Source organism: Ovis aries, chromosome 1 (genome assembly GCF_016772045.2).
Source record: "Ovis aries strain OAR_USU_Benz2616 breed Rambouillet chromosome 1, ARS-UI_Ramb_v3.0, whole genome shotgun sequence".
Lineage (NCBI taxonomy): Eukaryota > Metazoa > Chordata > Mammalia > Artiodactyla > Bovidae > Ovis > Ovis aries.
The window spans coordinates 73897952-73922805 of record NC_056054.1 but is presented as its reverse complement, the minus strand read 5'-3'; the positions used below and the strand labels follow the sequence as shown (position 1 = coordinate 73922805).

Below are 24854 nucleotides of genomic sequence, written 5' to 3'. Positions count from 1 at the left end.
GAAAATTCACTGGTTTCAATGAAATCATTAAGTATTAGAACCAAGGTACATACCTGTATTATGTCACAAATTAAATATATAACATTCCATTTCCTATGGAAAAGCAAACAAAGCAAAAAGAATGTACTTCCAAGTCAGAGACTTGTAAAATTCACTTCCACGGTTCACACAGTGAGGAGTCAAATCTAAAAAAAATAACAAGTGCTATCTTCTTCATACACTTACTTGAAATCAGACAATTATAGCTCACAAAACATATACAGCAAATCCTTCATTCTTAGAAACAAATCACCCTGAACATACATTATATAATGTATTCAACTGACCTAAAGAAAATCTTAGCAAAATTTGACTTCCTTAATTCCATACTCAGGTAGGTATAAGTTTTTTAAACACAACACTTGCCCCACAGAAAGAATAAGAAGTCAATATAGCGCACCAGCATTTTCCTATGCTTTACCTACCAGTGTGAACATTTCCTTCTTATTTCTAGCGTTCTACTTTCCAGTCTTTATTGCTCTGTCATCTTCAGGATTCTTCATTTATGCCAAAGAATTCCCTTTGTCTCAGCATCTTTAATCTACTTTTCAACAATTAATAAACTTTGATTCCTTTCATTCCTTATATTCTTACACACTAGCTTATTTCTTAATAAATATTAGTTTACTAAAGAAACAAATTACATGTTTTTTTTTCTTCCCATGATAAAGGAGATAAACATTCAACCTATATAAAATTAATTCATGACATACCTGGTAGAACTGGCCCTTAGTACTGTTGTCCCATAAGTTCATGTTTTATTTCTTCTTTTCAGCTTTCTTGTACATGTCATAAGGATGTACTGTTAACTCTGGTGTCAGATCTTACTCTTTTAGCCAAGTTTGTTTATGTGTTTACTTTACAGAAACTACTAAGACCTTTTATTGGCAGGCTGAAGCTTCTTCAGGATTGACAATTCTTAGCCTCTTTAGTTTTCGACTTGGAAAAATTTTCTCTCTGATTTGCTTTGATCTTTACTGAGCACCTTTCATCAGTGGAATGGTGTTTCTCATATATATTCAAGCTCTGGGTGAGTTTACAGTTTTTCTCCCCCAATACAATATTTTGGGAGTTCCCCCTTTTTATTATTTCTTCACTTTTATTTTTTAGACTTTTCACTCTTTGTTTTGGAAAATTTCCAGCATATACACAAGTACAGAGACTAGAATAATGAGCCCCATGTATCCATCATAACTGTTTAACAACTACTAACTCAAGGCCAATCTTGTTTCATTTACTCATCAATTTTATTTTTAAAGTAAATGCAGAAATAAGGATCTAATTTTAACACAGAAACTCCTCATATCTAATAATTACTATACATACTAAGTAACCTTTAGCACCTTTTAGTATCTACCACTTATTCTATGGTATTACCAACCTCCATATCAAATACCATAGATCTCATTATACTTCATAGGTTGTTTCCATTTAACATTCAATGGATATCTTAAAATGCTGCCAATGTAACGATACATTCCAAATTCCTATGTACTCACAGTCATTTAGTTCCTGCATACTCTGAGATATGTAGGTTCCCAAATTTATAGTTCTAAGTAAGTTTTCTTTGTTGTTAATTCAAGAAAAACTATTAATTAATGAAACACGTATAAAACATCAATACATTCGATGTATCAGTCTACACACAACAGTCTAGGTAAACAAACACTTCATTTCTATAGAAAACGGTTTCTTCTAAAATATATCTCTACCATGCCAACACACAATTAAACAATCATAAAACTTCACCAAAATATTCAAAGACAATGGAAATTTTGTTCAAAGAAACTTTAAGTCTAGGATTTGTAATGGAGATACCTTGGTAGTAGAATATTACTTAAATCATCAAGCCTTATCATGAAAAAAATAATCAGAGAATTGAAAGAATAAGTAAAATTAATTTAAAATAGTAATTAAGAATTAAAGTCTAGGCTAAAGCCCCTTTTTAAGTGTGAAAAACCTGATTAAAAAAAAAAGCCAGAATGCCAGATTTTGATAAATGTTACACTTTAGTAAAAACGAGACTATTAATTTTCTCATGAAATTTTGTGACTCAAAGCAGATACAATTTACCTCCTTCTAGTAAAGTAGCAATGGAAAGCTTAGCAAAAAGTGGAATGTAAGCTGTGACGTCCCCAATGTTGTTGCTACTGCCCAAATGCTACTTCACAGTCTCCGTATTTCTCCATTTATTCTTACCATGCTACTAAGCCAGATGATCTATCATCTTGCCAAATGATGTTCCTTCATTTTAGGCAGTCCAGAGCATGGTGCAAAAACTTTCAGAGATGAGGCGAGTCACTGTGCTTAGTGCCACTAGCGTGTACTTCTCCTTCACTATTCCTTCTCCCAGGCTGGTAACTTAGAAAAACTATTTAGTCATCTTCTGCAGTTCTAAGTCACTAGAATAGTCTTGCAGTTTTTACTGGACCTTTAAAAGCCTCTGAAGATAGATCCCACAATTTCTTTCAGTATATTCTTCTCTAAAAATTCTGTCAACCAGGTAAATCTTAACATCTGCTACATAAAAACAAAAACCTACAAAGTATTTCATGATGCACTATTTATACTGTAATAATAAACTCTGGAAACAAATTCTGTATTTTTCATAGTAATGTTAACTTTTAGCCGTGAGAGAAAACAATATACTATCTTCCTTTTGTAAAAAAACACATAGAACATGTTATACACATTGCCTCTAATGGATTACTTTTAGCTGTAAAAATAATTTTAACGATTAACATCTTTAAGGTAGCAAACATGCTGTAAAAAACACTATGCATACTGATGATGGGGGATAAAAACACCTGTTTTACTTCTAGGACTGCTATTGTAAGAATCAAGTAACATCAAAGAGCTTCATATACTGCCAGATGCTAAAGAAAAGGACGGTGTCACAGGGACCCTTTCTATGTGAAATGATTTTCATTAGCTGGGCCACCCAGCATTTTGAGTGATTCAGCCATTTTATAAATTTCCTGTAATAGTTCTGACATGTTACCAGCCATGCCTCCACTGAAACTGATGGCCACACTGCCGTATATCCATCTGATAGAGACTCAAAGTCCATGGGGATGAAGTGATTTTAAGTTATACATCTATCCCTCTATCCCCTCAGGTCACATTCTGCTGAGGCACACACACATTCCTTGTCCATCACAACAGAAGAAAGAATTAAACTGTTTTTGATAACTTCTCTTAAACCACTTGCCAATTTTATCTGTAATTTTTAATAAGCTTTTTTTAGAACAGTTAGATTTGTAGAAAAACTAAACATTCTCCAAAGTTCCTAGAACCTGGGCACCCCTTTCCCCTCATTATTAACATCTTGCAGTAGGTATGATATACTTGCTACAATTCATCAGCCAGTATTAATATGTTGTTATTAAAGTTCATAAAGTATTCAGACTTCCTTAATTTGTATCTAATGTCCTCTTTTCCTGGCTTCCCAGGTGGCGCAGTGGTAAGAATCTGCCTGCCAAAGCAGGAGACACGGGTTTGATCTCTGGGTTGGGAAGATCCCCTGGAGAAAGAAATGGCAAACCCACTCCAGTATTCTTGCCTGGAAAATTCCATGGACAAAGGAGCTTGGTGGGCTACACTCCATGGGCTTGTAAAGAGTCGGACATGACTGAGCACAGAATGCATTCATATCTTTTATTTCAGGATGCTATGATTAAATTTAGTCATGTCTCCTTAAGGCTCCTCTTGACTATGGCAGTTTTGTCTATGCTTTTTAAAGATACATAATTTGTTTTATCCTTTCATTTCCTATTCTAAAACTTCCATCCAATGTCAATTATACCATCATCTTTTGATCTTATACTTATTTGCCCTGTTCAAGATATCTATCTGTTGACTGTTATTCTCACATATGACTCAACAGAGGATTGGGTGGTAGGACCTTTGAGGTTTATCCTAATTCATGTAGTATAGGGTCCTGGGTGGGGAGGGCAGTTTTTACAATATATTTCCTGATTTGAAAATAAAAACTTTACCTTTGACAAGAATGACAACTGCTATTCTTTCCTGAAACAGCCCATTCCTCCTCTCCCACCAACTTTCCCTTCAATTTCTATTTTACCCTCTAGAACCCATTTTTCTTTTCTGTCATTAACAATTTCACTTTTATTCAATATGTTCCTCAGAGAAAACGCTTAACTAAAAGCTTGCTTGATCCTAATGAAACTTCTCTTATAACCCTCATTTTTATCTTCCTGAACTCTTCTCCTTTGATGTTAATATCATGCAAACATCTCTCATCGAAACAGTCACTGGGATATTGTTTCTCATGACATGAAGACTTTCACACCTTATTTCCTTCTCCTCGCCCAGCTCTTGTCATCCTGCAATCTGTCTGACATGCTGGTCCCATGATTCCTTCTACCTTGATTTTACTATATCAATCTATTTTATCAGCTTCTTCTGCTACATCTTTGACTTTCTTCTTTCGCCATTCATTGCTAACATTTAAATCCTCTTTCCTGACTTCATTCTTCCATCTTCTTGATTCTACTTCTATACCAACCACTTAAGCCGTTTTTAGACTATATGATAAATCCACTTCCCTTTCTAGTCTCCCTTGATTAGACTTTACTATGTAGCTGGAGCATTTTGGCTTACTTGCTACTAATCTGTTAATGCTCTACTATGCCAGGCTTGGATAAATTAAATCTTATATTGTGGACATGCCTTCAGCTGGGTTTGTAAAATATTAAAGTGAAAACACACACACACTCAAAAAGCAACTGAGTCCACATGTTATTCAACATTAGCTGATTTACTAGTCTGTTTTCAAGAATTCCCTAAAAATCCACTAGACTCCTGTACCCGACCCTCATTCTTATGTTCAGCAAATATCTTGGAAGACTGAGATGAGAATTCCCTCAAAATGCTCAACCAATTCACAACTTCTCCCTTCTTTCATCTGTTCCCCTTTCTTTATAAAGATACAAATGGTGAGAAGCAAGAATACAGACTGTAAAAAACTGACAACTTCAGTTCTGGCTCCAACTCTGCTCCTAAATTTCTATGTGAGCTTGACAGAAGTTCCTTTTAGTTCTCACAATGGTCCTAAAAATTTCTATATATTTTGCCCCAACACTTCCACTATTCTCAATCCAATCTACTACAATCAATTCTAGGATTTAAGCTAGCCTTCAAAACAAATACTAGCGAATATGAAATTAGCACTCATTATGTGTCAGGTATTGTGAAAAGTTCTCTGCATGCATTAACACATTTAATCCTCACAACACTAGCCTTAGAATATGATATTACTATCATATCCATGACTAATGCAAAATCTAAGACAGCAAAGCTGAGCCAGATTTTGAATCGAGGATGTCTGGATTTTGAGCCTACCCTCGAAATGATTATGCACACTTCCTTGCTTTTCAACTACCATCCCATTTCTCCTTCCTTCCAAGAGTGTGTTACTTCGAAGAGTAAATATTTTATCATATTTATATTCCTAATTCATTATAATTTGATTTATACCCATTCTTATGAATAAGAATAAACTTTATGGTCACTACTAAACTGAAAAAGCACTTCTAATTTTAATCTTATTTTATCCCTTGATCTCTTGCTTCTTTACTTTTCCCACAACATAAATGTACACTGCTCAAAGTTTTAAGACTTTAGCCCTCCTGCTCTTTTACACTTGGGAATCTTAGACTAAAGGTTTTTTTTTTTTTTTTTCAGTTTTATTGAGATAATGGACACATAGCACTGTATAAATTTAAGGTGTACAGACAGCATAACGATTTGACTCATACACCATGAGATGATCACCACAGTTAAGTATAGTGAACATCATCATCTCACAGATAAAAACAAGAACAGGAAAAAAATCTTTCTCCTGTAATGAGAACTCTTAGGATTTACTCTAACTTTCATATATAACATACAGCAGTGTAAATTATATTTATCATGTAATACTTTATAACCCTAGTACTTATTTATCCTATAACCAGACGTTTGTATCATTTGGTCCACCTTTATCCAATTTCTCCCCATCCTCAAGCCCTCTGTCTGATCCAATCTCTTTAAACCAAAGTTTCAAGTATCAATCCTCTGGCCTTTCAAATTCTCAACAGCAAAGAACTCTTGCCTAAGTCCTAGGAATGAATTTCCTACTATCTAGGTACTTCTCAAGTTTAACTCCTAGTGAGTCATCATATCATAAATTCTAAGTCTTACTACTTTTATGTTTAATTTTCCTCATGTTTCTTTCTTTCCACTCTCATTTCTATCCCTAGTATAGATTCACAATTTTATCTTACTTAGACTAGTAGTCTCCAGTATACTCCTTAGGATAGATCCTGTCCCAAACTTAATGCTTTTTCTCCTCACTGCCTTTCATGTTTTCCTATGCCCCTATGCCTCATTCACAACTGAATACTTGTCACTTCCTAAATATGCAAGATATATTCTTCATCACATCTGCTCATGTAGTGTTTTCAAAATCCTTTCTTCTGGACTTCCCTGGTGGTCCAGTGGTTAAGAATCTGCCTGCCAATGCAGGGGACACGGGTTCAATCTCTGGTCTGGGAAGATCCCACATGTTGCAGAGCAACTAAGTCTGTGAACCCCAACTACTGAGCCTGAACTCTAGAGCCCATGCGCCACAACAAGAGAAGCCACCCTAAGGAGAAGTCGCACACTACAATGAAGAGTAGCCCTCACTCACTGCAACTGGAGAAAGCCCTCACACAGCAATGAAGACTTGGCATAGCTGGAAAAAAAAAAAAAAAAGTAAAAATAAATAAATCCTGTCTTTTTATCCCAACCAAATGGCTTTTGGCCTACAATGCGTTTCAACTCTCTCCTTTGGATGATAAAGTGCCCATCTGATTATACTCTAATACTATAATAACTATTACATATTTCAGTTTGCCTCATAATAGATATATAGTCACATACTTGCTGCCAGATTATAAGCACAGAAATTGTGCAATTTTTCTGAGACCCTATAGTACCCAGCACAGTGCTAAAACCATCAAAAATGCAATGAATGAATTAAGCAGGATGCTACTGAGTTGAGGCAGAATCCTTCTAGCAATGTGAAAAGCTCAGTGCAATTACTTAAGAAGGGTAAGAAAAATTCACAAGGGGGCAAAAAAGGAAAGGAAGACTAGGAGATAAAATACCATTTTAAAATTAACAGGAAAAAGAAATATTGACAAATGAAAAGAGAAATATGAAGCTAGGAAGAACTCACACAAAAAATCTAAATGAAATTTCCTATATGTATCTATTGTTTTCTTGGTGCATCTTTAGAGACTCAAAACCTTCTGCATAATATTTACCTCCTTCAGATAAGAGGTGCATTTCATACTTGGTCACAAATACATACTTTTTCTTCTACTAATTGCAGAGATAGCAGTAATATACTTCAGAAGGCTTTTCTTTTAGTCGTACCACATATACATAATTGTCAACTCTTAAAAGCAAAAATTTTTTAAGATTAAATTTACCATCTGATTTAATTTAGAATTATCTTCTACATCCAAAGGCCTTCGAAGTTGATTACCACTGAACTCAGGCTGTTTAGCTTTAAAAATATGAAGCCAGAATAAATAGGAAAAAATGTTTTCAAATATGTGACAGGCTATCATGGAAAAGGAGAAGGTAAACACGGGATTAATAAAAGAAATTCCTTAAAGCTACAGCTGAGAACAACATAATCAATGACCATAACAAAATCAGTTAAGCAAAGACTATATTATCACCCATTAGGAACTTGGGAATGAAAATTTGCATCCAAGATAGTTAAAAAGCAGCCTATGAATTAACATTTTAGTCCTACAGTTAGGAGTTTATTCCATTTGAGAGTGCTGGTGCATAAGTAAATGCCAACTGATGCATTAATTTTTTCTCCTAATGTTTACAGCCCATTGTATCTCCAAAGTATGCTATTACCATTTCATTTGCTCAGAAGACAAAAAAAAAAAAAAAAAAAAAAAACTTCAAGATTTAAAACGTTAATTCAAGTATTATTTAAAATATACTAAAAGAATTAAACTCTTTAAAGGTCACTGCTTCAAGTTAATTTGTGATTCACAAGTGAAAACTTTATCCAAATTTAAAAATGAACAATTCAACTTCAGCTCTTGCAACTTCCTTTTTAGAAGAGATATTTTAAAAACTGAAAAAAAAAAATTTTTTTTTTAAATTCAGCCATAGAAAAATAGAGGATAGTTTAATAATCCAAAGAACTCAACATTTTCTAAAAATGCACACATGAAAAAGTAGGCAAGCTCAACTATGGTTTCTAAACTCTTAGATGTTAAAACAGAAATAAAATGAGAAAATCAAAGTTACTGGATAGGTATTTTCATGAACTTTGGATGAAAAAATTCTGATTTATGTTGAAAATTATAAAATACTGGCTTTTAAATTAGGTAGTTTCTAAAAACTTGTTAGTTTGAGACTCAGTGATATACTTTAAAATGGGTGTGGTTCAGTACTTCCAGGAAATATTTCTAGGATGTTTTCATATTTGTAATTATTTTGGTCTCCTGGAGCTTTCAAATGTGACTGCAGTAAATCAATTATTTGGTGTGATTTTCTGGCCATAACTGTCTTTGCTATAATTAGTCTTATAATGGAATATTATAGATTAGGATTTTGCTAAGTTTAAGATTTTGGTATATAAATTTTAATGTATATTTTGTGAAAAAATAAAAATATAAATTCAGTTTACTATCATATAATATACACATGTATATGAACGACCATATATATATTGGTTTACATATATCATATGTATATGAATGATCACATATATATAAATACACAGGCACACAGCTCCTATTCTGGATCCAATTATAGAGTAGGTATATGAGTAATACTCATATTTGGTTTTATAATCATGAAATAACCAGGTTAAACACTGGATGGACTTGGCAACAAAAAATCTGTCATGGCAACAGAAAATATCTCACTATATATAAAAAGAAGGAAATTAAAACTACAGGCTTACCAATTTACTGTATGTATGACATTATTCTACATGAACTCCATAGGGGGAAAAAAGGCAGGCTAAAAGCCTTAGCTAATCTGTAGCGCATTTCATTTTAATGTTTATTAGAAGGACAGATTGTTGGAGCCACACTGCCTGGCTGGCTCAGGCCCTCACTAATGATGGGAATTGGAGCAAACTGCGCATCAATTTGTGTTCCAGTCTCTAAATCTATAAAATGGGGGCAATAAGGATAAATTTATTTAGGAGTGGTGAGGATTAACTCACAAGAGGGTTAAGAATGATGCACTGGCGTATACTCAATAAATGATAGGCTATTATCAATATCCATATGCATCAACCTTTTGGTTCCTGAGATTGGGACAATTCCATTCTAAAGCACAATATTTTAAATGCTTTTGCCTCAAAACATATGAAATGAAGAACTGTAAGCAACAAAGGTGGAATTTAAATAATTACTTTTAAACTACTTTTCTGAAAAGATATTCCTGTGGTAGGAACTATCCCCAAAAGGATCTCCCTAAGGCACTTTGATAGTGGAGCCAAACTTTTATAGAGAGAGAAAACAGTGGTAGGAAAAAAGCTAACCCCTTCTATCAATACCAATCATCCAAAAAACATCACTCCGTAGAAACTGGTATATGTGTTTTTTTAAGACTCCTTTTTCACCAGCATTTCTTTCTAGAAAGTGTGAGTCCTTCCTTCAGTCGTGTCAGACTGTTTGAGACCCTGTGGACTACAGCCCGCCAGGCTCCTCTGTCCATGGAATTCTCCAGGCAAGAATACTGGAGTGGATTGCCATTTCCTTCCCAAAAGTATTTATTTACCTATATCACAAAGATGAACTGTAAGTGGCCTTACAATATACCAAGTGGCAATTTTATTCTTTCTAAGCTCTGGTGCTATTGAATGGTTCGGCAAAAACACTGAAACAAACAAGAATTTCCAAGTAACATTCACCTTTGGAGGATACTGAAACCATAAACAGCTTAAACTTATTACAAAGTATCTACAAACAACACTAAATATATTTTATTTTGTAAAACACATACACAAAAGGAAAATCACAGGCAGCACTTAAATATATTTGTTAAGACAATATTCAATTACTGCTCAATACTAATCTCCAATTTTGTAGTTCCCTGCCCCCATCACTCTATTGTAATGGGATACATGAGACAGTAATGTTTTCACAGAAGATGTTTTTTACTGCATGTCTACGGAAATATATTACAAAAGGAACAAAAAGACACAGAGCAAACATACATATGGATACAAGGAAAAAGATGCTAACTTTTTGACTGAATTAGTAACACACTGGTGGAGGGTTCCCCCCCGCACCCCCCACCCCACAACACCACAGTTAGTTTTAAGAGAGAAGTGATTTTAGTCCATTAGGTTTTACGAAAAAAGTTTCTAGGCTTCCTGGTTATTTCATGGGATGAATTCTTGTTTGAGATAAATATACCTAAATTTGATTAGCTCTCTTTAGTCCTTTAACTCTTTAGTCCTCTTCCATTTTGGGGCCATTAAGACCGAATAATAATAATATAAATAAATTAAAAAACACTCACTTCTAGGGTAAGGTCACCATCTCAAACCACTCTAGGGCTATCAAAATCTGGAAGTAATCCAGAGTTTCAAGTTTAAAGCAGAAGTAGGGAAGAATCTAGTCTGTACCCACTCATACATAATAAACTAAAAACAAAAGCTGGACATAACTTCTTCCACTAAAAATTAGTAAATAAATTCAAGAACTTAACTAACTGTCCTGCACAAACCGTAAAGAGCCCTAAGTTGACAAAGGAACAATAAACACTTTCAACAAATTATTATAGAAGAAATGTTTAACTCAGAAGAAAAATCCAAAATTTGCAACCTCCAAATGAAATAAAGGCAGCAGCCATTAGTCGATACTAAAACCATTAGTAGAAAAATAAAATGGAATGAACAGAATGTCACCAGCTGAAACCACAATCTTAATGCATCACTAAAATCACTAAAAGTGACCCAACCATATATTTTATGCTTCCAACTGAGATCACAGGGAACATGTAAGTAACAGAATCTGAATCTCATCAAGCTTTTGGAGCTAGTTTCTTACTTATACAAAAGATGCAGTGGACTGAAGAACAAGCTAATGCTACTATAAAAGGGAATAGCCCGACCAATCCAGACTGTGGCATTTTCTAAAAGGATATAACTAGGTTTCTATAATAAATAAGTCAATGAAACTGAGGGTTGGGTGGCAGGAGAGAACTTTAATAACCTCTATATAAAAATAACCTCTATATTAATAATCTTCAGAATAACAGACACTCAGGAGACACAGCTAACAAATGCCATATGTGGCTCTTGAAAAGATCCTATTCTGAACAAATCAACCCTTAAAAAACGTTTTTGGAGACAACTGGGGAAATTCAAGATGAACTGGGTATTCAACATTAAGAGACCATTCTCAATTTTGGTAAGTTTTATGATCAGATTTTAATTGATTTCCATCAGGTATGGTTGGTAAGAAAATGTCATTATTTTAGAGAAATTATGGAAATGTTTGAGATGACATAATGTCGAGGATTTGCTTTAAAATATAACAGAAAAAATGAACAGATATAACAAGTGTGGAAACTAGTGAATTGAGATGATGAATATATAGGGTTTATTACATCAGTATATGATAAAAAAAACTTTTAAATAAAAGCTTTTTAAAAAAAATCACCATGTAAATAACCCATTCAAAAAAAAGCGTTCACAAGTCATTTAAAGTAAGTTTTAACATATTAAGTTTCAAAAAAATATTTTAAAAACAAGTTTGCTTGTTAATTTTATATATCATAAACACGTAGAAAAGAAAAGCAAAGTAAATTCAATTTAACAGTTAAACTGAACATCTATCAGTGGAACTCTATCAAAGCAGAGTTACAAGGCATGAATAAAAGAAAAGTATTAAAATAGTGGGTCAACAGCTATGAAGAATGTTTTTATAAGAACACTAATAACTGTGCTAAAAAGCTAAAATAAAGCATCTAAAATATTACATACTTTCTCTATAGCAGTAATGCTCAACTCCCACTACATGGAAAAACCATCTTGGAATCTTAAACAATTACAAATGCATGGAACCCCACTTGTAGTGATTTTCAGTCTAGGGTAGGGCCTGGTGACTTTGATGTGAAGGAAAACTGAGAAGCACAGATCTATAAGGGTTACAGATTTACCTAGATGGTTGTTACATCTATTCTCAATCATCAATTATTTTAACATCAAAATATCTTATACAAAGTTTGGTTTTCTTTTAAAACTATATGATGAGAATGGCTGCTCACAGAAGGCTCTAAAGTATTCTTGGAACATATTAACTGCATTAATTTTTAAAATGTAGATAGCATGATCATGAAAAATTATTTTTAGCAATTTTCTAACAGTGATCCACCCCTTAATAAATTAACTACACTTCTTAAACATGATAAAATGATCATTATAACAACATCTCAACTTTATAATCTCAAGGATTTTTGGTCACCTTGTACTTTGATGTAGAATATGAATAACTAATAGTCTGCCACGTTTGTGATTATGTATTTAAACATCAGATTTCTAACTAATTACAAAGCACTCATCTCCATTCTTAAACTGCGTTTGTGACGACACAGTAATTCCTAACTGAAAGAAAGAAGCAGAGAAGCCACATATACATGCTAGTTTTAAAAACTTACTGTGTAAAATAAACCAATTAAAATTTATAATATTGATTTCAAAATGACTAAACTCAGTCAACTGCTTAGATACAAAAATGATACAAAATAAAGTAAATCCCCTTAAATATTTAGCAGAAAAGAATTATCACCTACTTATCTGTTTCCCTGGTGGCTCAGACGGTAAAGCAGCTGCCTACAATGTGAGAGACTCAGGTTTGATCTCTGGGTCGGGAAGATTCCCCTGGAGAAGGAAATGGCAACCCACTGCAGTACTCTAGGTGGAAAATCCCACGGATGGAGGAGCCTGGTGGGCTACAGTCCATGGGGTCGCAAAGAGTTGGATACAACTGAGTGACTTCACTCACTTTCTTTTCTATCTGTGTTCTTATAGAATTTTTTAAATATAGGGATACCTATAAATTATTTCACTTTGAACAAGTACTGCTTTAGAAAGACTCAAGCTGAAAATGGATCCTATCAATATTAGTTTGTTGTAATCTGAAGTCACCTGACTGATACCAATGAAAGCAAATAAACAGAGAAAAAAATTTAGTCACCATTCCAGAAGGTATGACCTTACTAAAGCAATATTGCATGTCACTAGTCACTACAGTGTCTGCTGACTACTTTACAAAGTAAAATAGTAAGTAATTCTTCATAAAGATTATACTATCCACCAAAGGTGAGTGAAGGGGGCGGGGGTACAAAAAAAGTTACCTTAATGTCCTATAAATGGAAATGTTTGGATTATGATGAATTATTTTAAAACATCTTTTTCCATAACCGGCCAATCTACAGTAACAGAATAAAGCTGAATGCTTAGCTCATAAAATATGAGCAAAATATCCTTAATATACATTTAACATGTGTTGTATATTCCAAAAGAAAGAATCCACACAACCAATTCAGATTTGTAAATATCTCATGAACATTTAGAAATTATAAACTAGTTCATAAAATGGTAAAAATTAAAATAATCTGACATCCTTATTAATACCCTAGCAAATAAAAGTATTAATACTCAATGCTGAACAGGAAAAAGTAGAATAGCCAGCCTCATATACCATGTATGTTAAATTAATTATCACCATTCTGGAAAGAAATTTGAAACAAGAATCACAAGGCTTTAACATTTCTTTGACACAATGATTCTAGTTCTAGAATCTAGTCTAAGTAAATAAAGAACAAAAATGTTACATACAGGTATTGGTGGTCACAATGCCATTTATATTAATGAAAAGTATGAAGGGAAACTAAATGTCCAACATAAATCCAAAAGTATTATATATCCATTAGCAGGCTATCTTGCTATTGTAATTACTGTTTTTCAAAAAAAAAAAAAAAAACCTCAATAAAATGACAAACACAAAACTGCAAATAGTGTGATTTTAGTTTTTTACAAATATGTATTTACATAACAAGGAAAAATATATCAAAATATAGGTAGTTATCTCTTATGAATTATAAATAAATTCCTTTATTTGATTTTTAGAATTTATAACTCACCTTTCAAAAACTATTTGAGGATATTTAAAATTTTAAAAATCCCAGTGAAAACCATTAAAACATGTAAACAATGAAGTCATTTAATAAAGGAAGACGAATTCACGTATTTTCACCCCAAAATATTTTTCTATGTTGACACTATATGGTAGTTTAAGTGTGCAAAAGGTATTATGTTTAAAAAAAGTATATACTGTTATTACAAAATACTTCATTGCTTAAAAAATGCTAACTATCATCTGACAATGCTGGGCTGCCACAAACCTTCAATCTGTAAAAGAACACAGTATCTGTGAAGCACACTGAAACAAGGTATGCCAGAATATTATATTTAAATCTTCAAGACAGAGCAGCAAGAAGACACCAAACTAATTTACTAAAAACTGAGCAACTTTACTCACATTCTTTTAATGCAAAAACGTAGAACACTTGAGAAATGATAAAAGCACTGAATAAGACAAAAGTTAGTTATGCTAGGACTATATAATCTTTTATGAGAAAGATTTCTTATTTCTTATTACTTTAAAAAAGAATTCCATGAAGGTCATTACAAGAAAAATGATAAATTCCATAGACAAATCCATGACTCTACCCAGAATCCAAAAAACATACATGAATTCATCAACTACCCCTTCCAATGGGCAAATACACATAGCTCTTAGGGTCCAAGGAAGTGATTATGTGTCTAAGAAAGTCCTATGTTTGAAACTAGCTGAAATTTCTCAGTCTTTTACCATTGTTTCTTTAATGAGTTGAACATAAAATTTTAAACTTCTTAGGAACACGATAAAATCTTCACATCATCTTCTACTTTGGTTATTTTAAGAATTAAATAATGTATTTGCCAAGTACCTTGCAGAACCCCTGGGATCTAGAAGCTATTCAATAAATGTTGATTTTTGTCTTTTCTATAAGTTCTATCAGTAAAAAAATTAAGAATTCATAGTAACAATTATAAGCAAAGGCCATGTATCATTCACTACTGTTTCATTCTAGACTTTAAAAAAATGGTACACCATAAAATAGTTAGTATTATTTACTTACAAGCCAAGTTGAGGAAATAAAGCTTTAAACTAAGCCCACATACTGATAGAGATTCTCTCAGGAAAGAATGTTATCAACCTAAAGAATTCATTATGATGATCAACTGCTATAACTTCTGCAAGTTGTATTAGACAATCAGAATAAGGGGTCAGTTTTGTCTAAAATTATCAGAATTAATTTCAAATATCAAATGCTTCTCTTGTGCATTAGTGTCTCTCTGTTCATAGATGATGTATCACTTATATAACATATTTATAAATGGATAACACGTTATATTTCCACACTAAATAAGTATTTCTAAAAACTATTTTAATGCCATTTCTTTTTAAATTAATGAATATAAGCTCAGCTTATATTCATCAAACTCTGGGAGACAGTGGAGGACAGAGGAGCCTGGCATGCTACAGTCCATAGGGTCACAAAGAGTTGGACAATACTTAGCAACTGAGTAACAGCAATAAGATAAACAGTAAGAACAAGTTTGCGATTCATCAATCTTAGGTTCCATATGTCCAGAAACATTCATTTAATGATAATCTTACAAACTTCAGAAACCAAGAATTTCCTGAATACATCAAAAAGAAACTAAAATTTCATCTGAAGTTATAAATCACTTACTTTACTTACAAAACATTTTCTGTTATTTTTTCTTCATCTTGACTCTGTCAACTATTAGTTGCAAATATTTGTGGTTTTTTATTAGGTGGGTCAAACCCATTGCTGAATGAGGTGAAATATAATAACTAAGACAAAATGCAAATAAACACCAAAATAAATTTTATATAAAATTCTTCCTAGGTAAAACTGTGTTTTAAGACTACAATATGCTTTGAAAAATCCATACACCTACTCCCATTATATGCTGCCTCTGTTAACTTTCTGGGTTTTTCTGTGCAGGGCTAAACTGAAACCATCAGACTGGTTTACCAATCTACCTGAAACAGTTAAGACTGAATATGCACAATGGCCTCTAGATAGCAAGACTTTAAAGTGTAAATGTTTTATTAAGAACTCAACAGTATTTTTTCATTAGAGCTTTTCCTCTTTTATTTTGGGAGAGAAGATAAGATAGGTGAAAGGAATGCTGACACGACTTTAATTATCCTTATGAATTTATGTTTTTCTTCCAACAGTATTCATATACATTCTTACCTGGGGGGGGGGGGGGAATCTAACATAATTTCTTAAATTTCAAAATGGGAGATTCATTATACTTACTGGAGTTTGGGGCACTTGCCCATTTGGCAGAAGTGGTACAGACAATAAAAATCATACCTAAGAGAGATGTCTCCTTGGCAAATGCTGCAGCTATAGCTGGGTCCAATGCAGGCTGTCCATCCCCAGATGGAAGATCAGGTCGAGTATAATCCCTACTTTTATCATTGTTGTATTTTACATTCAAATTCACAAGTTTGGAAAAATCAATCCTTAGAGTACAGCAAGCATTATAAATATTCTGACCATCTAGGGCCTGTAAAAGTGAATAAAGTGTATCAGCAATTTTAAGAGATAAAAATTAGAAAAAGTACAACTGACAAAAAACTCAACAATGAAAAGCTGCACATAATAAAAGTTGCCAGAAAAGGGATCAAATTAGATACTCTTCTTTGCTACACTAGCTGTATGTATATTGTTTCCCACAAATACTACTGTCTTTAAATAGAAAGCGCTACTTAAATATAAAATATAACCAGTTAAATATATATGCTAATATACTTTTAATTTCAAAAACCTGCAAATATTTTAATTAAAAAAAAACAAAGCTCACAAATATAGTTCATCCTGCCAAAGTAGCACTGTAATATCAATACTTTGCACAATAGTTTAAAGTTAATTTTATTACACACATATTTTTTGCTGGATGCTAATACTTATGCTCTAGAATTGAAAGACCACTCAATTAGGTCACCTTGAACAAGTTATTTAATCTTTTCTAATCTCAGAATCTGGAAGACAGATGACAATGGCTGCCACGCTTCCTTGCAGGATTATTGTAAGGATTAGATAAAAGACCACATGTGTGCAAGCGTATCATGAATTATAAAGCACAGAAAAAGGTATATCAAGCATATTAAAAAAATATGCTGCTGTTATGTTTTTTTCTCTTCCTATATAATTGCCATTTATACTCCAGCTAGACAGAAGCCTGGAACAAACTAGAGAACAGGGGAATATATTGTTGATTTTTTATTAGAAAAATAAACATTTTCTGTATAAAGTAACAGTTCAGAAATGAAGAACATGTTTAGCTCTAATTCACTTCAAAAATAAAACAAAAATTCTTCGGGTAACAATACATAAACAGATCAAGCCTGATACGATGTAGACCAAGACCTACTAGGTGTGTAAATATAGAACTATATTAATAGTAGACAAACATATTTTTCACATTTGATGTTTGAAAGAGAATTTTTATATTACTTCAGTATAACTACTGTAATGGCTGTATTATTGGAGAAGGAACGTTAACTGAAACAGACTTAAGAATAGTCAAGAGTGTTCCATTATGGAAAAAGGAAACCTCAATAGCTGCTTTGTATATAAAGTTTATAGTTAAAATATTATATTTAAAATATTCCCACTCTGTGAAAAGAGGAAAACCCTTTCCTTTAACATACAAAATTAAGATTTAAGTGAATATATTTACCAAGCTAAAAGCTAACTTAAAAACACAATTCAACACAAGTTTACCCATTTCTATATTCACATAAAGGAACTACATACACATCAGGATTTGACTTCTATTTGAATTAGGGAAAGCACCTATCATCACATGAGAATGGGAAGTATCAACACTCTCAGGCAGAGTAATGTAAGTATTAATTCAATACTTCGTAAGTAATTCTTATTCAATACTTAATAAGTAATTAATTCAGTACCCTGCTGTAAAAGCAAACAAAGCACTGAAAATAGGTCTTCATTTACTCATTCCCATAGGGGAAATGGCGAGCCACGTAATAGATCTGTCTCTACCTTATATATGAATGTCAAAGTTCACTCTTAGCTGACTATTTCAATAATATATAAAAAATCTGATATACTGGAAGAACAGACCTGGCTTTGGATCATAGTACCTCAATTAACCCAAGAAGTAAGATACTGATGCAAAATGACTAATTTAAAAACAAGCAGAGTTTCTTTGGGGCCAAGTTCTATCAAAGAGGTTGACTGCCAAATATCTACAAAGAATATGCTAACTGCTTGAAAGCCATCTAGAAACCTTTAACCAAAAAAAAAACCCTTTATGTAGGTATTATACACAGATATACCTAAGATACATACAAGGAAAACACAAAAGGCATATACAAAACTGTACCTTAGATACAAGAGCTAGAGAAATCAGGAAACAATATGTATATTAGCAACAGGGGAGAGGAAAAAGAGCTAAGGATACATGATAATAGAAATCCAGGTATTTTCAATAGTTGGCTGAGGTAAAGTGACAACAAGTGAAGTAAGACGAAAAATCAAATTAAACTATATATGCAAGCTCACTTTAAGCTCATTGTTATTTGCCAACTTCCAGGAAATAACAGTAGCACACAAGTCAGTCAGTGTTCAGCAATCAAGATTGTAGTGATCTTGATGGAGCAAAGATTTCTGACAGCAAAAGCCCAAGTTAATTTGCAAAAAAGCCTCTCAAATGTATCTATGCAAAGGGAAAGTTTGGAGAGTACATGAAAACAATCAGGAAAAAATATCTTCATAGTAAATATAACATTTATGTCAAAAACATGATAAACTCAGTAAAGATGTTAAATACAGAATGCATAATTAACAACACAATGAAACACTGCATATGGATTAAAAATAGGAAAAGCCACTAATGAAACTTAATGAAATATACTCTTCTGGAAGGAATCATTAATGATAGGATTTCCAAAAGACACAGTGTCACTGTGCAGTGTCAACTGCACATATTCCTAATAAAAGTAGATAATACCCCTAAAAGCTGTGTTACAATCTTCTACCAAGTGTGTTACAATCTCAGGGTTGTAGAAACTAAATAATTTTTAAAGATACAAATGAAAAAGAGTCTACTTCTATACCTTGAGGGCTTCCCTGGTGGCTTAGAGGTTAAAGCGTCTGCCTGCAATGTGGTAGACCCGGGTTTGATCCCTGGGTCGGGAAGATCCCCTGGAGAAGGAAATGGCAACCCACTCCAGTACTCTTGCCTGGAGAATCCCACGGAGGGAGGAGCCTGGTAGGCTATAGTCCACAGGGTCATAAAGAGTAGGACACGACTGAGCAACTTCACTTTCTATACCTTGAAAATACAGAAACTAAACTAGAAAGCCACAGTAAGGGAATGACATTTTTGTTTGCCAATACACTGAAAAAGATTTCTGAAAAAGGCATTAGGGCCTTTTCATTAATAAATGTGAGGATCATTTAAAATAGTTTACTTTTTATTTGATAATTATTATTTTTACAGCGATTGGTGATTACTGGTGGTGACTACCACCCTAAATGCCAACCTCAATATACATAACATTACCTTTTTGGTTGACTTAAGAGGGTTTTTTTTTTTAATTAACTGATTGGAGGATCATTACTTTACAATATAGTAATGTTTTTGCCATACATAAACATGAATTAGCCATGGGTGTACATGTGTCCCCCTGACTTCAGAGATTTTTAAACAGACTGGACTGCAATATACACGAACCTCAGAACAAATTCAGGAGATGGTTAAATTTTTCCCCTCCAACCCTCACTAAAAAAAACTCCATTTTTAAGATGCTTTTTTCCTTACTATTCCTTATAAAATAAAATGCTAGGGGGAAATAATTCCAATTAACTGAAAGTAATTGCCAAAGATCGTAACTAATACATGGCAAGAGTCTGGTTGGCAACGTCACTCAAGCTCCCTTTACATGGCAGTGATTCCCAGGGCTTGAAAAACTAAACAGAGCAGTGGGCTCCAACCCCAAAGATTATAACTGTTAGCTCAGAGGAGCCTAAGAGTCCCATTTTTTATAAGCAATCTATACGAAAAGAAGGTCCTGAACCATACTTTAAAAGAACACTCTAAGTTCTCTTCCCCTCCAAACCTAAAGAAACACTATGCCTGCTAAATGAATTCCCAAGGCATAGGTGATATTTATTCATTCTCTCAATCATGTGAACAACTATCACTACAGACGTAGAGAAGCAGGCTTGAAATTCTCTTCCCAAACTATTATTCCTTACCTGTAAATTTTACATGATTTCTACTGTTTTAACAAGCATAAAAATGTAGCAACTGAATTACAAAGTTTAGATCTGACTCATTTTATCATACACTGAGATGTACATGGATGGTTGAAAGGTAGGAAGAGATCTACAGCACACCAGCTGCTGGGTAAGTTGTGTCATGTTGAAAAAAATGCCCTCATACCTATAATGTGCTGGGTTCTAAGAATACAGCAGAGAACAAAGCAGACATGACAACCACTCTTATACAGCTTATAGTCCAACACATAACACAGACACTTTTTTGTTTAGTTGCTCAGTCATGCCCAACTCTTTTGCAACCCTATGGACTATAGCCCACCAGGCTCTTCTGTCCATGGGATTTCCCAGGCAAGAATACTGGAGTTGGCTGCCATTTCCTTCTCCAGAATTCAGACACTTAATAAGTAATTATAAATGTGATCTGTGGTGGTTAAGAACTAAGAAAAGAAGGGATCAAATCTAGTTGAAAGGTTACAGAAGACCTCTCTGGAGAAGAGACTTCTAAACTGAAACTTGAAAGAGGGAAATGAGGAGTTGGTCATAAAGAGATGAAGAGAAAAGTATTTCTGTACATAGAATATAGCAAGTTGTAAGCCTATGAGATCAGAGAATATACAGCACACACAAAAATTTAAAGAAGTCCAATACATATTAAGTGTAGACAAATACTGTTTGATTCCATTTATGAGATACCTAGAATACTCCAATTCATAGTCAGAAAGTACACTAGTAGATGCCAGGGGACTGGGGAGTGGAAGTTGGGAAGAGGGACTGCAGAGTTAGTGTTTAATGGAGACAGAGTTTCAGTTTAGGAAGGTGGAAAATTCAGGGCATGGATGATGGTGAAAGTTGAACAACAATGTGAATGTGCTTAGTGCCACTGAACTGTACAGTTAAATATGGTTAAAATAGTATTTTTTATATTATGTGACTTTTACCACAATAAAAAAACATTAAAAAAAAAAAAGCCCAATATGGTTACAGAGATATAAGAGGAGACTGGAGAGGCAAGATTTAGAGTTTTTATAAGCTATGTTAAAGAAAGAGCATTTTTATACCAAGGACAAAAATCAGTCATTGAAGGGTACAGAGAAAGGAAGAAATATGACTTTTAAGTTGAGATCATTCTTAAACAGTGTTGGATTTAGACTAGAAGGCCAATGAGGCACAGATTTAAGAGATGGCTTGATGGTTTAGATCAGTGCTACTCAAACTGTGGTTATGGACTAGCAGCCCAGTTCACCTTGCATGAAGAGAAGTTTGCATCAGAATTTAGTATCAATATTGACACTAAACACACTATAGCTAAAAGTAAGCTAATCTGCATGTTGGCACAAGCTTCTTATAGCATTGGAGACTAGCACTTTGAAAAACACTAGCTTAGACTACGGTGATGACAAGAAGAGTTGGAGACAAAAGGATAGACTGAACAGAAATTTAGGATCTAAAATTAGTAAGATTTGGTGATAGGCTGAAAGGAGGAAGAAGAAAGGAAGATTCAATGTTTTCTGTCTTGTTTCTTGGATTGATGATACTTTGACCTGATCAATACTTAGAGAATGGTATAAGAAATGTAGATTTTAGTATTTTTGGTGGTGGTGGTGGTGGGGTTGACAGGAGTTTAATTGAACACACTAAGTCTGAAGGTGCTCCACAGTCCCAGCCTGGGTCTCTTAGAAGATGTGTGACCTAGAAATAAAGGTATGTGAGTACTGTCAGAATCACAAAGTATAACTAAGCTGTGTATAACAGGTGAGGTCCCCCTAGAAGAAGGGGAGGGATATAACAAATAATGAACAGAGAGGTGGGATATATCTAGGTGAGAAGTGTTAAAGACCAGGAAAAAAAAGGATTTTAAGATTCAGTGTGAAAGGTTACCTAGAGGTTAGGTAAGAGAGGACTGAACAATTCTGTTGAGATTTAGCTACTCCAGTGATCCCTGGTGACACTGGGGAGAATCTGTTGAGCAAATGGGTGCTGAAACCAAATTACAATGAAACCAAATTACAATAAGTAGGGAAAGGGGAGATAACAGTACAAAGACTCCTAAGAGGCAGAAGAGGGTGGTAACTGGTGTTTATTGGTCTTAGAAATATCTATGCCTTATATCTAGAAAAAAGAAACGTGTGGGTATAAGTATATTCTGTGAGAAAAGCTGGTAAGAGTTTCCATCTGACAGTTTCTATTTTTTTTCTGAGAAGGAGTAGGCAAGGTCGTAAGAGTGAAAAGCGACTTGGTAGAAAGACAAATTTCTATCTGATACAGACAATTGTGGAAAACGGGAGAACATGCTGACTAAAGAAACGTGGTAAGACTTTGCAAGCAGAGTAGAGGGCCTATTTGTATGTAGTTAATGCTGATGAGTTTAAACTGGTATCAACTGGTTAGATTATGTGATATTCTCTGGCTATACTCAATAGTCCAGATAAGGTATGAAGAAAAAATACTGGAGTCATCAAAAGTATAGGTTTTAAAAGGAGTCTGGATTACAAGATAATGGGACAAGCAAGATTAGAAAATAGATTCCTTTTTTTCTTCACTAATGAGTGAAATATAGTGAGCTCAGATACCAGAATAAAAGCTTAACAAAGTAATTCTCTCTTTGTAGATTTTTGTAGAGAAGACCTGAGTGTATATAAACATTCACAAATGCCGGTAGTTTAATGCTTATTTTCTATGCAGAAGACTGGTTAAATGAAAACCTATTAAATACTGAAAAATATATATAAACTACTTTCCCCATCACATAGCCCAAATGAGGTACAATTTTGAAACAAATTCCATTTCGCTGGTCCTTTACTAAACAGTCTTCCTCTGGATCAGAAGGGAATGACAGAAAATATTTCACATTAAGAAAAATGTGTGCTATATTTAAATTTGTTTGAAGTTGTGAAAATTGCCATCAAGAACATGGCTTCTAGACTGTCTGCTATTAAGCAAACCTCATAACCACAAATATTTTGGTACCTCTTTAAATATAACGTATCTCCAAAGTTGGAGGGCTGAAGCATGTTAGGAAAGATAATTATTTTTGAAAAAATAACGCTATAATTGCTAATTTATTCCTGAAAAGGGAAATACGATTAGATCATGCAATTGGGAACCACTGAGTAGAAATATACTGGAGAAGAGTAGACTGAAAAAATGTCTACTTTACAGATGTGTACATTATAAATCATTTACCTCTTTGAATCTTAGCATCTGCTAACAGGAAAAATTCCTGTTCAGTTTACAATACAGAGTAGTCAGAAAAAGAATGAGATAATAGCACTTGGTAAATCATTTCAATTATGCTATTATTACTAGTAAAGTCTTTCTGCTATCTGAAGCTACTTCTGCTCCCCAAATGAGATTCTAAGAATGGAAATGAAACAGTAGTTAAAAATGGCCTGGTTTCAAACAAGCTATCTTGATCTGGAGGAAGCACTGAAGTAATGCACCATAATCAATCTGAAAGTAAAAGAGTGAAAGAGAAAAAAGAGGTAGTAAGACAATTTGAAGCGGAGACTGCTAATTTAAAGGTTTAACCACTCCAGTATTCTTGCCAGGAGAATTCCATGGACAGAAAAGCCTGGGGCAGGCTATTATAGTCCACGGAGTTGCAAACAGTCGGACATGACTAAGTGACTAACACTTTACACACACTTAATAAATATTTAATTTTGTAATAGTGGAATAAAAATAACAATATTATACTACAGCACATGAAGTTAAAGAGACAAAGGAAGATTTAAGTAAGACAAAGACTGGTATGCAGTTTTCAAAGGTAGCTGTGACATGAGTAAATTTTACTGCTTTGAATAGTTTCTTACCCTCCATATGTAAGAACAAAAACGTAAGTGATTGGAATAAAAAGTAGACCAAGAGCGTATTGGAATAAAAAGGAGACCAAAAGCATATTGAAAAAACCTATCTTTAAAAATAATACTTAAAAAGAATACTGGAAATCAACTGTGAGCTTATTACAGCATCTGAGCCACATGAGTACAGATATATTTCAGCCAAAGTACCTTACAGCTAATAAGTAACTCCCACTGGAAAATGTAAAATCTTATATAGGTATGCATGCATAATATAATCCTGCTATATCCTCAAGAGCACAAAGCATTTGAACCTAAATAAAACAAAAATGCAGAATATAAGCCTATATTACACATAACTACAAATATGACAACTGTTAAAAATAAGTATTTCTTTTTATCACAAATACTAAACTTTCTAATACTATCTCTATGACACTAATCTGTGTCATCTAAAATGCTATATGGTACTGCTAGGTTATGTCAGTATTAGTTACTGACATAATATTAATAATATATAAAATAATAATAAATCATATTAATGATATTAATTACATACATATG

General features: G+C 33.5%; 1 protein-coding gene across 5 annotated transcripts in view; it reads right to left on the bottom strand.

The window, feature by feature from the left end:
• The window catches only part of PTBP2 (polypyrimidine tract binding protein 2), an 83589-nt gene that overhangs the window by 9150 nt on the left and 49585 nt on the right, over nt 1-24854 (bottom strand). For all 5 annotated transcript variants that reach the window (XM_015092131.4, XM_015092132.4, XM_015092133.4 and 2 more), the window contains exon 8: nt 16549-16744. In XM_015092131.4, the coding sequence (XP_014947617.2) occupies nt 16549-16744 (196 nt within the window). The remainder of the gene's footprint in view (nt 1-16548; nt 16745-24854) is intronic.